The 14,866-nt window shown below is 40.0% G+C and overlaps 1 protein-coding gene across 8 annotated transcripts in view; it reads left to right on the forward strand.

Annotated features, from left to right (window-relative positions):
• Positions 1–14,866, forward strand: part of arhgap32b (Rho GTPase activating protein 32b) — a 572,293-nt gene that overhangs the window by 399,844 nt on the left and 157,583 nt on the right. For 6 of the 8 annotated variants that reach the window (XM_072593008.1, XM_072593005.1, XM_072593009.1 and 3 more), the window contains one exon: positions 10,599–10,736. In XM_072593008.1, the coding sequence (XP_072449109.1) occupies positions 10,599–10,736 (138 nt within the window). The remainder of the gene's footprint in view (positions 1–10,598; positions 10,737–14,866) is intronic. The other 2 variants (XM_072593010.1, XM_072593011.1) reach the window with 1 other exon arrangement.

Raw genomic sequence — 14,866 nt, forward strand, 5'->3', positions numbered from 1 at the left:
AAAAGCCTTCTTCACTGCCCTGTCTACCTATGACTCCACCTTCAGAGAACCACGCATCTGAACTCCAAAGTCCCTCTGTTCCACTGCACTCCTTAAGGCCCTGCCACTCACTGTGAAACTCCTACCTTAATTTGACTTTCCAAAATGCAAGACTTCACACTTATTAATATGAAATCCATTTGCCATTTTACGGCCCACTTTCCCAGCTGAACAAGGTCCTGCTGCAATTTCTGATAACCTTCCTCACGGTCCATGATACCTCTCCAAACTTATTAATCATACCTTGTACATTTTCATCCAAATCATTGATGTAGGTGAGAAACAACAATGGGCCCAGCACTGACCCCTGAGGCACTCCACTAATCACAGGCCTCCAGTCTGACAAGCATCTTTCCACTATTACCCATTGCTCCCTACCATCAAGCCATCTTTGTATTCACTTGCCAGCTGGCCCTGGATTCCTTGTGATCTAAACAGCCTACCATGTGGAACCTTATCAAAGGCTTTACTGAAATCAACATAGACTGCATGAACCATCCTGCCCTCATCAACTTTCCTCATCACTTGGTTAAAGAACTGTAATCAATTTGTGAGACATGATTTCCCTCGCACAAAGCCATGCTGATTATTCCTAATCAAATCCTATCTTACCAAATGCATGCAAATCTTTTCTCTCAGAATCTTCTTAAGTAACGTACCTACCACAGATGTTAAACTTACTGATCTATAGTTCCCAATCTTTTCTTTATAGTCCTTCTTGAATAAGGATGCAATATTCGCAAGTCTCCAGTCTTCAGGCACCTCACCCGTGGCTAACAATGATGCAAAATTACCAGCCAGGGCCTCCACACCACCTTCCCAAGCCATTGGCAGTGTTTGTGGATATATCTGGCCATGACCAGGAGATTTATCTGCCTTCATACACTTTAATACATCCAACACCACCTCTACTGTGATATGGACTGTTCCCAAGACATCACTAAGAACTTCCCCAAGTTCCTAAGTCGTCATATCTTTCTCCATTGTAAACACAGGAGAAATATCCGTTGAGGACCTCACTCATCTCCTGCAGGTTTAGTAGAACTCACATTTTTTTTGTTTCATCCTTCTAGAAGAAGTGATGGAAGGCGTCATTAACAGTGCTGTCAAGCAGCACCTGCTTAGCAATAACCTGGTCATTCTCACCCAATTTGTGTTCCACAAGGGCCATCCTGTTCCTGACCTTATTACAGCCTTGGTTCAAATATCGACAAAAAGAGCTGCATTCCAGAGGTGAGGTGAGAGAGACAGCCCTTGTCATTAAGGCAGCATTTGACTGTGCGCAACATCAAGGAACCCAAGCAAAACAGGAATCGGGAGGAAAAGGTCTCCGTTGCTTGGAGTTGTACTGGTATGTAGGAAAATGGGTGTGGCCAGTTATCTCAGCTTCAGGACATATCTGCAGGAGTTCCTCAGGTAGTGTCTTAGACCCAACCATCTTTGCTGCTTCAGCCACACCTTCCCTTCATTAGAAGTTCAGAAGTGGGGATGTATGCAGAATGTTCCGCACTATTCATGACTGCTCAGATGCTGTTCAAATGTATCAAGACCTGGACAATGTACTTTACAGGTGATGACTATCTTGAGTAAGACAATTTAACCAATGCCCCTTGACATTCAATGGCATTGCCATCACTGAATCCCTCCCATCAACATCCTTACCATTTAATCACCATGATCGTTAATTTGACTGACTTTGACTAGTATATAACATTTTTTTAAAAACTCTCACCAGGTTTCACCAATAAACAAAGCAAAACAAATTAATTTTAAGCAAGTGCAGAAATGAATGATTAATTATTAATCTGCCTATTTAAACAACTTTCCTGATTCCTAACACACGTTCATTTGCAAGTAGAATGAACATTTTACATTTCTGGAGAAATATCAAATGTGGCAACTATAAGCAAAAAGAACCTATTCTATGCATCAAAAGTCTAAATCGTGAGATGACTTACTCATAATTCTTTTGACTTTTGAGTCAGTGATGTTACGTTATTGTCAACAGTGGTGATCCAGCTGGTCAGTTTGACCTAGGTTTTTGCTTGATTTAGAAATTTGTTTTTTTTCCAGTGTTTTTTGAGTGTTGTTTCCTTTCTACACTCAAATGGTGATGGACAGAGAGAGAGATCCTTCTTGCTTTCAAGTTTTATAGAGATCTGAGTGCTGTTAAAATCTGCAGTTCAACTCCAAAAGCTGATGTTACGCAGCTTTTTTAATGTAGCCGCTCCTAGTATTAGATTGCCTCTCAAAAATATCCCATGTGGACAAATATGTTAAATCCATGCTGTTTTACTTCTGACGTTCAATTTGAAAATAAAAATCAATCTTTCTTTAATCTGCATTATTGTTCACACATCCAGTTTTCCCAGTTAACATTTCAAGTAAAATATGTGTAGTGGTTACACGCATTAATCCTCCTTAGTCTTATCTAATTTTACATGGCACTGCTTCCTTCACTAGTACAGCTAAAACACCCTCTCCCTCACACACCTTTTTTCTGTTCTTTCACTTCTGTATGCTGGTATGCTGTTCCCTGTCAATTCAGTTTCCACTCTTCCTAACCACATTTGTGAACAAGTGCACGGGCCCCAGTCATATTCAGGTGCAACTGTCTCTTTTGAATAAGTGCTTCTTCCCCAGAACCAGTCCCTTTGCCCCAAGAACCTATAGCTTTTCCTCGTAAACCATGTCTTCAGCCATGCATTGACCTTCTTGAACTTCCTATAACCATTCTTCCTGGATTGGGGTACTAGGAATAATCTAGAGATTCCTATCTTATCATGATCTATTCTACCTTTAACTTCCTCCATGGCTTCTGAAATTCTGTCCTGCTCCCTCTTTGCTGTTTTGCCAATAATTATCTGGATTTTTACCTGATTTCATGCTGCTCCCAAGCAATCACATGGCATTTCAGAAGTAACGTAGTTGTGATGCATCATGTAGGCAGGGTTGATAGAACACTTTGCCTTTTCCTGTCCTATGGTTTTGTATGTTTGTCTAAGCAGTGAAATTTACCAACCTTCTTTGGCAGCATCTCTCAAATCCTGCCTTCTAATACCCAGAAAACCAGGGAAAAAAACTCCAGGAAAAGATCACCACTCTTCAAGTCATCCTGACATTAGCATCTATCATTACTCCTCCTTTATTGCTTGGTAAAAACGCAGAAACTCTCTGTCTAACAACAATGTTAGAGCACCTGTATCCTGTGAACATCAGTGGTTCAAATAGACTGCTCACCACCACCTTCTACAACTCAGATATCAAGTAAATGTTGGTTTTGTTAGCAACACCCATATCCTGAGAATTAACAAAAAAAAATCTCTGATCTGGAAAAAGAATGGTAGGAGAATCATGAATTCGTGTAAGAAATTGTAGGGTTTGAGTCATTATGGCATGTATAGATGGAATCAGGCAGTACTGATTTTACACAACCCACACATAGTTATACTGGACTAATTTTACAGAAAGCCACATTAGTATGCAATGCATGTTACTTAGACCATTGGGAAAAGCTTTTCCCACATTCAAAGCAATAATAAATGTTCCATCAGTTGTAGAAATAAATAAAATCAGCCAGGAAATTGACTATCAAGTTTATGAAATTGAAACATTAAGCAGGCCCAAGCATTAATAATTTGCCAGTTGACAAGTAAATTACATTATTTCTCTTGGAAGAACAATTCACTGTAGTTAGAATGAATCAACTTCTTCAGGAATGAGATGATGCCACTAAATATTATCCTCGAGAAGCATTGGACTGAAGGGATTTAATACAGTACGATATCTAACCAGATTTTGAATGACAGTTTGTGACTTATTTGAATAGCCTTGTGGGGGAAATCTGCTGAAATTGGCTTTAAGTAGACCATGTCACACTAGTGGGGTGGGACAGGGCATGGAGCCCTGTTTGGACTCTGCATATGTAAATCTCCTGATGAAGGGCTTATGCCCAAAACATCAATTCTCCTGTTCTTCTGATGCTGCCTGACCTGCTGTGCTTTTCCAGCACCACATTTTCCACTCTGATCTCCAGCATCTGCAGGCCTCTCTTTCTCCCATATGTAAATCTCCCCCATATTAAGGGCATGTCACACAAGATACAAAGGATATACAGCACAGAAACATTCTGTTTGACCAAATAATCCATCCCAGTGCTTAGGTTCTACTCAAGCTTCATCTCATCTTTCCACATTTATTTTCACCATCATAACCTTCTATTCCTTTTTGTCCAGCTTCCCTTAAATGTGCCTACAGCACTCAGTTCAAGCACTCCCTGTTCTACATTTTCCAAGTCTGTGGCTGAAGATCTTTCTCCCGAATTTCTAATTTGTTTCCTTATGCTGAGTTTATATTGATGGGCTCGCTCTTCCCCCACAAAACTATCAAAATATTTCAATACTTAAAAGACTGATTAACTGTCCTTAGGCATTCCTGTCTTTTGAAACCCAGTCTTTTGAGACTTTGATGACCAGGTGAGGAAGGGTCTTGGCTCTCCTTTTTGATCCCCTCGTGGTTGGTTGCAATCAATATTTTAATTCTTATAGCATGAATGTCACATTTCAATGGAATGTAATTAACTGGATCAACATTAAACCTAGAGAGTGGTCAGCCTGTGGAATTCACTGCCACAGAAAACTGTTGATGCCAAAACACTGAAGACGTTCAAGAAAAATGTAAAGACAGTTCTTAGGAATTAGGGGATCAAAAGATAACGGAAGGCAGGAACAAATACCGAGTTCAGTGATTAGCCATGACCATATTGAATGGCAGAACAGGCTCAAAGGGCAGAATTGTCATCTGTATTCCATATTTCTATATAAAATGGTGTAGCTGAATTACAAAATTTATTCAGTGAATGAAAAATTTTTTATTATGTACTAACCTGAAAAAACATAATAAAAATGTGACCCCAAATACATGCACAGGTGATAGTAAGCTTAGAATGAAATTGGAATCTAGTACAGAAATTAGATACAATTGCAGTTTAAAGCTCTTGGAGCCCTTGAGATGTGAGAATGACCTGAGTCTTTACTATTTAGCTGATGTCGTATTTCTTCAGTGACCTAGTCCGATTTGCCAGGATTTGGCCCATATTCCTTTAAACATTTCCTATTCATATGCTCATCCAGATGCCTTTTAAATGTTGTAATTGTACCCACCTCCACCACTTGATGGTAGAAGTTAAATCAGGACACTAAGAAAAATGTGGACTTTGTCAAATGTTATCATGAAAAATAAAAGCTCATGGTATAGGGAGAAAATAATGACATGAATAGAATATTGGCTGGCTAACAGGAAAGAAGGCATAAATAAGTCAGTTTTATTTGGCAAGGTATAATAAGTGGTCTGATTCAGGAGTGAGTGCTGGGACCTCAACCTTTTCCAATTTAAATTGATGACTTCAATGTTAAATTTGTTGATGAGGTAAAGATGGGTTGAAAAGTTGGGTGAAGAGGACATGAGGCTTCAATGCGATATAGGTAGGTTGGGTGTGTGTGTGGGCAAAAAGAGAGCGTAACGTAGGAAAATGAGAGATCCATTTTGGCAGCAAGAATAAAAAAAAGCATAATTTTGAAATGGTGAGAGTGTGCAGTGCTCTGATAGGATCTGGGTGTCTTGCGTGAGTCACAAAATGTTACTATTCATGCTTAGGAAAGCTTATAATTGGGAAATGTAATAAACGTTATTGTTAATTGCAAGAGGAGTTGAAGTACAGCGGTTATACTTCAGTTATACAGCTGAAGTGGTGTGACCACATCTTAAATAGTCTGCACGGTATTACTTGCCTTGTTTAAGGATGAATTTAAATGAAGGATGTAGTTTGTTTAATGAAGGATGTTGTTCAGATATTTCACTAAACAAACACCTGGAATGTGTAGTTTTCTCACAGGATCATGAGTCCTTGGAACACTCTTCCTCAAAAGGCAGTGCAGCAGAGTATTTAAATATTTTAAACAGAGGTAGAGGGATTCTTGATACATAAGGGTTGAAAAGCAACTAATTTAGAAATTGGCAGTAAAGACATCTCTCTCCCTCACTTTCATATACTCTTTGTTTCGTTCTCATTCGTTGTGTCTTTCTGTCTGTCTTTCTCTCTCTCTCTCTCTCTCTCTCATGCACAAACAGCAAGAATCTCTCATTTGCTCACTCTCTCTCACGTGCACACACATGGTTCAAGGGCACCTCTGTCTCTCAAAGTGCAATGCTATCTCTCTCACAAGCGCGCACACACACATACACTGCAGTCAGCAGAAGCAAGCCTGTATTTCCCAATTTCTCTGAGAATCAAATACAATTGCATTCCTGTTGAGCCAAGAGTGTTGAATTATTTTAGTGTTTGAAATGTGTACCAGGCTGTACTCACTCTGTTTCGACATGTGAGAAAGTAGCACTTTCTGCTTACACTGATGTACTACAGCTCTAAGGGTCAAAGGGCTACAAACTGTGGTCTAATTCCTTGTGGACCAGGGCCTCAGAATCGGCTCTGGAGCAATAAATGAAAAGTCTAAACTGACAGATATTATGAAGGAGCACAGATGTTTCTTTGGAAAGTTGTTCTTGGACTGCTCGTAATCTTTTTTTTTCCGTAGAAATAGTTTATGCTGATTATGGAACAGAGTAGTTTAAATTTTATTCATAATTGTGCTCCCACTGCCCCCCAGCCTTTCACAGTACCCAGAGGTCTGGGTAATTACTCTGTTTGGGGCCTGAATAACTTCAAATGCTTCCTGGAATTTTAACTGAATTTTGGACATCATTTATATTCTTTTTATTTTATAAATATGTATTTTAGACATTCTGTCTGAGTAGTTCCGATTACCCAGAGATGCAACTTTATATAAAAGACGGAAGGTGGATATATGTCAATGCATTTTAATCTGAGTGATTATGCAATGAATTGTGTACAATTTCCAAAAGAAATCAGCATTGCAATTCTGCACTGTTGCCTTGGTGTTGACTGCTCCAGTTAGTCAAAGGGATCCCCAAGGGAGAGGGGGGTGCTTTATTGTAAATGGTAATGGTCTTGTGAAAATATGTGTAAACATACGTTAAATGTCGCTGATTAGGGACTTTAAAATGTTGAAGAAAGGCTGTGTGTTTTGGGGGAATGGTAACCTAGAGATGCTGTCACTGGCCTAGTAATCCAGATGCTCAGCATAATTCTCTGGGGATGTGGGTTGAAATCCCATCATAGAAACTGGTGGAATTGAAATTAAATTAATACTATCTGGAACAGAAAGCTTGTCACTGTACAGAGACCATGAAAATGTTATCATTTGCTGTAAAAACTCATCTGGTTCAGTAATGACCTTTAGGGGAGAAAAACTGCCGCTGTTAGCTGGTGTGGCCTGTACATAACTTCAGGCCCATCGTAAATGTTGTTGACTCCGCAGTACCCTCTGAAATAGTTTAATTAAAAGGACAGTTAGTGATGGGTAACAAACACTGGCCTTGTCAGCCAGTGACACCTACGTGCCATGAAAAATAAAAAAAAAGCCACTTATGACTTGCAGATGTTGACTTTCAAAGCACCATACAAGTAATGAACTACATTAGTTTCAGTACGGTGGAGAAACGAGCAGCACAGCCAGTATCCAGCAAGTCCCGGTGAATGTAATGACCATACTAATATGTGTTTGTGATCCTGGTCAAGGGATAATTATTGGTCAAAGCACTTAGGTGCTTCCTGTACACGTTGCTGGTAGATTAGGTGTGGGGAAACCTTCTCTGGTGTAGTGAACCATCTTGAGTGATAAACTGACCTTGGCTAAAAATAAATCTAAGCATGAGCCTAGAGGCTATACTTAAGCAATAAAGGTTAAGGAATAATTCATTGACTCTTAACTCAATTGGCATTTATGTAGTTTGTAATTAGGTAGACAAGGTCTTTTGAAAGGATTTAAATCCACTTGCATCTTCAGAAGGTATATGATCGGGTTCCAACATGACACTAAAAATTAAGAGGTAAAATTTCTAACAGTAAAGTGTCCAGATGAAGAGTATCAATAGAAAGCTGGAGGTGATCACCAAAAGGGTTGTGGTGAATGCTTTGACAGGATAGAACTACACTGAAAAATGTACAGAGATGTCTTGAAGGTATGGGGCATATAATATACAAATTTGTGATGATCCCTAAATTCATTTCATGCAACCTCAGTCTCATATTGGTTAATACTAAGTTGTGCCATTTGGTATTAGGTTTAAAGAAGATCAGTGACAACCACTTAAATAAGCAGACTTGTTCATAATTGTGACTCTATTTCGTGTTGGACATGAGAAAGGATTTTGTTTGGACTGACACTAACAAAAACAATGTGCAAATATGTTGTGCCTCTAATGTACTAAATACCTAAAAGGATTTCACAGAGGTAATATAAAATTATATATGACATAGACCCACAAAAAAGATATTGTATCAGATGGCATAAAGCTAGTCAATGAGGTAAGTTTTAAAGAGTGCCTTAAAGTAGGATTGTGAGGTAGAGAAGTAAAGAAGTTTATGGAGAGATTGAACTTAGGGCTGAGGCAGTTGAAGGTGAAGTTGTCAGTGATGGAGTGATTAAAATCAGGGATGCTCAAGAGACTATGGCACTGGAATATATTAGACTGGAATGAAAGGAGTGTAGATGTCTTAGAAATATGTAGGTCTGGAGGAAAGATGTGAAGGACCACCCCATGGACTGATTTAAAAATAAGAATGAGAATCTTAAATTCAAGACCTTGTTTAACCAGGAGCTAATGTAATTCACAAAGCACACGGGGTGGTCATGACAGCATGTGGTTTGAGTTTGGTTATGCCAATGGAGTTTTTGTTGACCTTTTAGTCTATTGAGGGTAGAATATGGAAACTGGACAAATTGTGTCATAATTGTTAAATGCTCTCAATCGTAACTTTTTGATATTAAAGCACAATGTAATGGAATATTCTACACTTACCTAGGTGAATGCATCTTCAGAAACATTCAAGAATCTCATTACTATCCAGAATAAAACTGCCTGCTTGATTGTTACCCCATTCACCAAATATCTATTCGCTCCTTCAACCCATTTTGCAGCAAGGTGTCTACAAGACACATTGCATCAAACACCAAGACTACTTTCATATCACCTTCCAAATCCATGACTGCTACTACACAGGCAAACCTCCATCTGCAATCTCGGCACTATCCTGACCCAGAACTACATTGTCGTTCCTTCATTTTTGTGGGATCAAGATCCTGCAAGTCAGTTCCAAACATTGTGGGTGTACCTGCATCAAATGAACAGTAGCAATTGACAAAAATAGCTCACTACCACCTTCTGAATAGTAGTTAGGGATGAGCAATAAATCCTGGCCCAGTCATCAACACTATGACAGAGGAAAAATAAATCTGGAGGTCTTAAAATAAAGATGAGGCTTCCAGTATCAGATTATTTAAGGCAGGAACAGCGATGAATTATGTTACAAAGGCGGAAAACAAGCCGCCTTAGTGACGGCATGTATATATTGTTAAAAGTGGGTCTGATACCTGAGTTGTCTGGATGGCTGGTTTGTAATCCTGTGTAATGCTAATACTGTGGGTTCACTTTCCACACTCATGAAGGACTCTCCCTTCTTAGTCTTTCCTCTCACCTGAAGCATGGTGAGCCTCAGGTTAAGCCACAAGGAGTCATCTCTCTGAACCAACCTGCTGGTCTGGTAGGACTATGGGGGCTTTACCATATATTATGGTTGAAAGCTCGTGTCAAAAGGGAACAAAGGATACAAGCAGGTTGGTTCAGCATTTACCAAGGTATGTGATGGAATCAATGGTGTGGGATCAGATTGATTTGGACTCTAGACAATGGCTTCAGACTTCTTCATATTTAATTAGAGGAAATTTCTTGTACCTAAACCTGGATGTTAGGTAAACAACTTCGATGAATGGAGGGGCCATAATTGTTAATGTGGCAACAATAGTTTTGATTTTAAATGATGACTAAGGAGCAGCATGAGGATGGGCAGTAAGAGGAGCCAAGGTAGATTTTTGGAGGACACCAGAGAATCCGTTGGTTGGAAAGAGAAACCTTGGAGGCAATTTTCTGATGATAATTTAGTTATTAAAATGGAACAGGCCTGTGAACTGCCACCAAACTGGAAAAATGTGGAGACACAATGGAAGAGAATGATGAGTCAATTGTGTTCAAAGTGTCAGACAGGTCAAGATGGATGAGGAAGGAATATTTACCTTGTCATGGGTAACAGAGGACAATATTTTTGACTTCACTAGGGCTTTTAGGGTTAGAGGAAAATGTGGAGTTTAAAACAGAGCTGCTATGATCTTGTTGAATGATGGAGCAGAGATGAGGGGATTAATGTCCTGCTTCTGCTAATTTGTATTGTAGCACAGTAGGAAACCTGATTAGAGAGATTTTCTAAAAGATGCAATTTGCATTATGTTAATAACATGTTCAGAACTCCTCCTAAGACAGTTGTTGATACAAGCTATATCTTTTTCAAGTTGCTTGAATTGTTTTGGCTCAGTTCTAAAATGACATAAGTTCAATATCTTCAGTAAATCTTCCTCTATCTGCAGGGCAGAAGTTGGATTGTGAAGAGGAGTTATGAAGATTTCCGGGTCCTGGATAAACACCTCCATCTCTGCATTTATGACAGGCGTTTTTCCCAGCTTGCCGAGCTGCCGCGGACAGATTGGCTGAAGGACAGTGCAGAGGTATGGCGCCTTACTACGTGCTGCCCCTGTGGGCTGTGTAAAGTTCACAGTTCATTCCTGGGACTAAGGAAGGAAAGCAGTTGGAATTCTGTTTTTCACAAACCTTACAGTGCACCTGTGGAGTAGCATTCATAACAAACGTCAAACTTCAGGAGATATATTGGAGGAGATAGCTCTCCACCTCCTTTTAATCCACAAGGCTCCAAATACATTTTAGAAAGAAAAGTCACGAGCAATCACTTATTCTTAGTTGTACCCTAACACTCATTAATCCTCCCTTTCCCCAAGGTATTGACACACAGTCAATACCTTACTTATAGCAAGTCTTTCTCTCTGTTCTGCAGCATAGCCATGTTCTGCTCCTCCCTGGCTTTCTGCAACTCATTACCCATGGGCTCGACCAAATTCTCTCTCTCCACTTTCCTCTCCTGCCTACTGTGTTATCTTCTCCCTTTGTCTCACAAGTGTTATCTCTCTGCCCTCTTCTCTCCAATCATTTTTCTTTTGAATATCCTGACTCTGCTGTTCTTCCCCTCTTTTAAGCACAGAACACGGACTTGCACCATCAGATCTGCACTGATCCAAAACAACCAACAAACTAGTCTAATCCTACTTTCCAGCACTTGACCCATTGCCTTGAATGTCTTGACAATACAAGTGCACATCTAAGTAGCTTTTAATAGTTTAAAAGAAGGTTTTTAATGACCACCCTAACAGGCAGAGTTCCAGATTCCCACCACCCTCTGAGGAAGGAGTTTCTCCTCAGAACTCTTGTAATCCTTCTGTACTTTACAAGTTTAAATCTACAGCCTCTGATCATTTATCCTGCTTTTATTGCGAAAAAATTTCTTCCTGCCTACCTTACCTTATGCCCCTACTGTCTTCATAATGGAAACTCTCCAGCCTAGGCAACGTCCTGGTAAATCTCCTCTATACTCTCTCTAGTGCTATCACATTCCTCTTACCATGTGGATTCCAGAACTGCATACACCTGTGGTATAACCATCTTATACAGTTCCAGCAAAGCCTCTCTTTCTTAAACTCCACATCTTGGTTAATAAAGGCAAGTGTACCATATGCTACCTTAACTGCTTTATCCACCTGTCCTCATACTTTAACAAACTGGTGGACATGCACACCAAGATCCCTCCGATCCCCGGTGTTTCCCAGGGTCTTACCATTCATCATGTATTCCCTTGCCATTTTTGTCCTGCCTGAGTGCATCACCTCACACTTATCCAAACTGAACTTCTGCTGCCATTAATACACATGCCTTCACCAGTTTTTCCTTTGCTCTCCTGCTTCCCCTTTTTCTTGTCCTTACTCTCATCCTTTCTCCCTCCCCTGCATCTTCATTTCTAACTTCACCAAGTTCAACTTCACCACTCTCTGTTCTTCCAATTACACTTTTCCAAACATTCCACTCATGCCTCACACTTCACTCCTCCCTTCCCTTCCTTTTTCACCCTTGGATTGTCCTCTCCTATGTTTTGATTCCATCTGCACCCCAGCTCTCCTTCCCCTTCTTTTCCTTTTCTAACTCTGGTGTGCAAATAATCACTTTGTATATGGGGAAAATGCAAGATCTATTCAGATTTATCCATTTGTTATTCTGTTAGTGGTGAAAGTAGATCACAGAATGTATTTAATTTTTCTTAGCAACATGTAGTGCAGTAAGTGCTTTTCTCAGAAGATGTTTGAAGTAAATCCAAACAGTTCATGAGATGTATTGTTAATAGCATATTGTCACTGATGAGAGTGATTCTCATGGTGCTCTCACATTGAGAATAATCTTCCAGTACAATCACTTCCTTGCTAATGGATTCTGATCTGAAAATTGGTTTGGTGGTGTTCTTGATTGGATGCATTTCATTGAACAGTCTCTCAGCTCTCAGATGATTCAAACCTATTTTCAAGCCACTTAAAACACAAGTAAATAAAGAAATACTCACATTCATTAAATGCATTTTAAGACTTGCAAAAATGCTTGAGAAGCAAAAAGTATTTTTGAAGTTCTGAAGAAGTCTCGTTAGACTCAAAACATGAATTATGTGTTTTGTGCGCAGATGCTACGGGAGCTGTTGAGTTTCTCCAACATCCTCAATATTTTACTTTTATTTGAGGGTTTGTAATTACGTTTTAGCATCTTCCATTTCTCGGTGTTCTTCTGCTATCTCCGGTCACAAATAAATATGTTCAGGAGCTGTTTTGGGTCATGAAAATTAAATATCAACTTCTGAGTTATTTTGGTGACTGACTTCATTTTGTCCTTTGAGCTGTATCATAGACTCATAGACTTTTTCAGTGTGGAAGGAAGCTTTTTAGTCCATCATGTGTGTGCGAGTAGACAAAAGATCTAACTGCATTGATTCCATTTTCCAGCTCTTGGCCTGTAGTCCTGGAGGCTGTGCCAATGCAAGTAGCTAAATATTGTTAAAATGATGAGAATTTCTGACAACCATTCTATCAGGTGGCTCCAAAGTCTCACTATCTTCTGGGTTAAGCTAATTTCTCCTCAATGCGGAGGCGATGGCCTAGTGGCATCATCATGAAACTTTTAATATAAAAACTCAGCTAATATTCTGGGTACTCAGGTTCAAGTCCTACCATGGCAGATGGTGGAACTTTAATTCGGTAATTATCTGGAATTAACGATCACCCTGAAACCACAATCAGTTGCTGGTAAAACCCATCTGGTTCTCAAATGTCCTTCAGAGAAAGAAATCTGCCATCCTTCATGTGACTCCAGATCTCACAGAAATTTGATTGACTCTCAGCTGCTCTCTGAAATGGCCTAACGAGCTGCTCAATTGAATCAATCACTAGAAAGTCTCAACAAAGAAATGAAACTGACAGAATCACATGGCATCAACCTAGGTACCGGGAACAAAAACAGCCCTGTGAACCTTAAAAGTTCACCTTACAACTAAGGCCAGACAACTCAACCAACAGGTCTGACATTATCTGTAAGGTATGATTCTGTGAGTATGACTGTTCCAAACACCACTATCACCATCCCTGGGTATGTCCTGTCCCACAAGCAAGATATGGTAGCATAGTGATAAGCAAACAGGAGGTGGTTGCCCTGATAGTCCTCAGCATTGACTTGACCCCCATAAGCTCTCATGGTATCATGCCAAACATAGGCAAGGAAGCATCCCGCTGACTACCACATACCATCCTCCTTTGGATCTGTGTCCTTCATGTTGAAGGAGGAGACAGGAAGCACAGGATGAAAAGGGTGCAGAATATTCACTGGATGAGGGTTTTCAATGTCCAGAGCTAAGAGTTCAGAAGCAGTATGACTGATCAAGCTGGTTGATACGTAAGACAAATAACTTCTAAATTGGGTCTGTGGCAGGTATGAAGAAACCAACAAGAGGGAAAACACACTAGACCTTGACCTCATTAGACATGCATTTATTCATGACAAGATTGTGGATGCACAATCCTGCCTTATCATTGACATCACCTCACATCTTATTGTGTGGCACCAAAACAGAAGGGGATGTCAGGACAGCACCATGCAAACCTAAAAATGTGATGTCAACCTGGTGAAGCTACCAAACAGGAGTACTTGCATGTCAACAGCATAAGCAGCAAACAATAGACAGAGCTAAGCAATCCCGCAACCAATGGATTAGATTTAAGCTCTGCAGTCCTCTGGCATGCAGTTATAAAAGGTGGTGGACAGTAAGCTCAGTAGAAGCTCACGAATATTTCCATCTTAAACATTGGGAGAGCCCACACAAAGGTGTGAAAGATAGGGCTGAAACTTTCCCAAAACTTATTCGAGTCGATGATCCATCTCGACACCATCCAGAGCTCCTCAGCATCACAGACGCCAGTCTTCAGTCAATTTGAATCACTCCACTCGCTATCAGGAGCACTGTATACTACAAAGGCTGTGGACCCTGATGACATTTCGGCAATAGTACTGAAGTTTTGTGCTCCAGAACTTGCAGTGCCCCAAACTAATCTGTTCCAGTACAGCTACAACACTTGCTTCTCTCTTACTATTTGGAAAATTGAGTAGGTATGTCCTGCACCCAAAAAGTAGGACATATCCAATTATTGCCCCATCAGCCTACTTTAGCCCATGGAAGATGTCATAAACAGTGCTATCAAGC

The sequence above is a fragment of the Chiloscyllium punctatum genome, chromosome 23 (assembly GCF_047496795.1).
Source record: "Chiloscyllium punctatum isolate Juve2018m chromosome 23, sChiPun1.3, whole genome shotgun sequence".
NCBI lineage: Eukaryota > Metazoa > Chordata > Chondrichthyes > Orectolobiformes > Hemiscylliidae > Chiloscyllium > Chiloscyllium punctatum.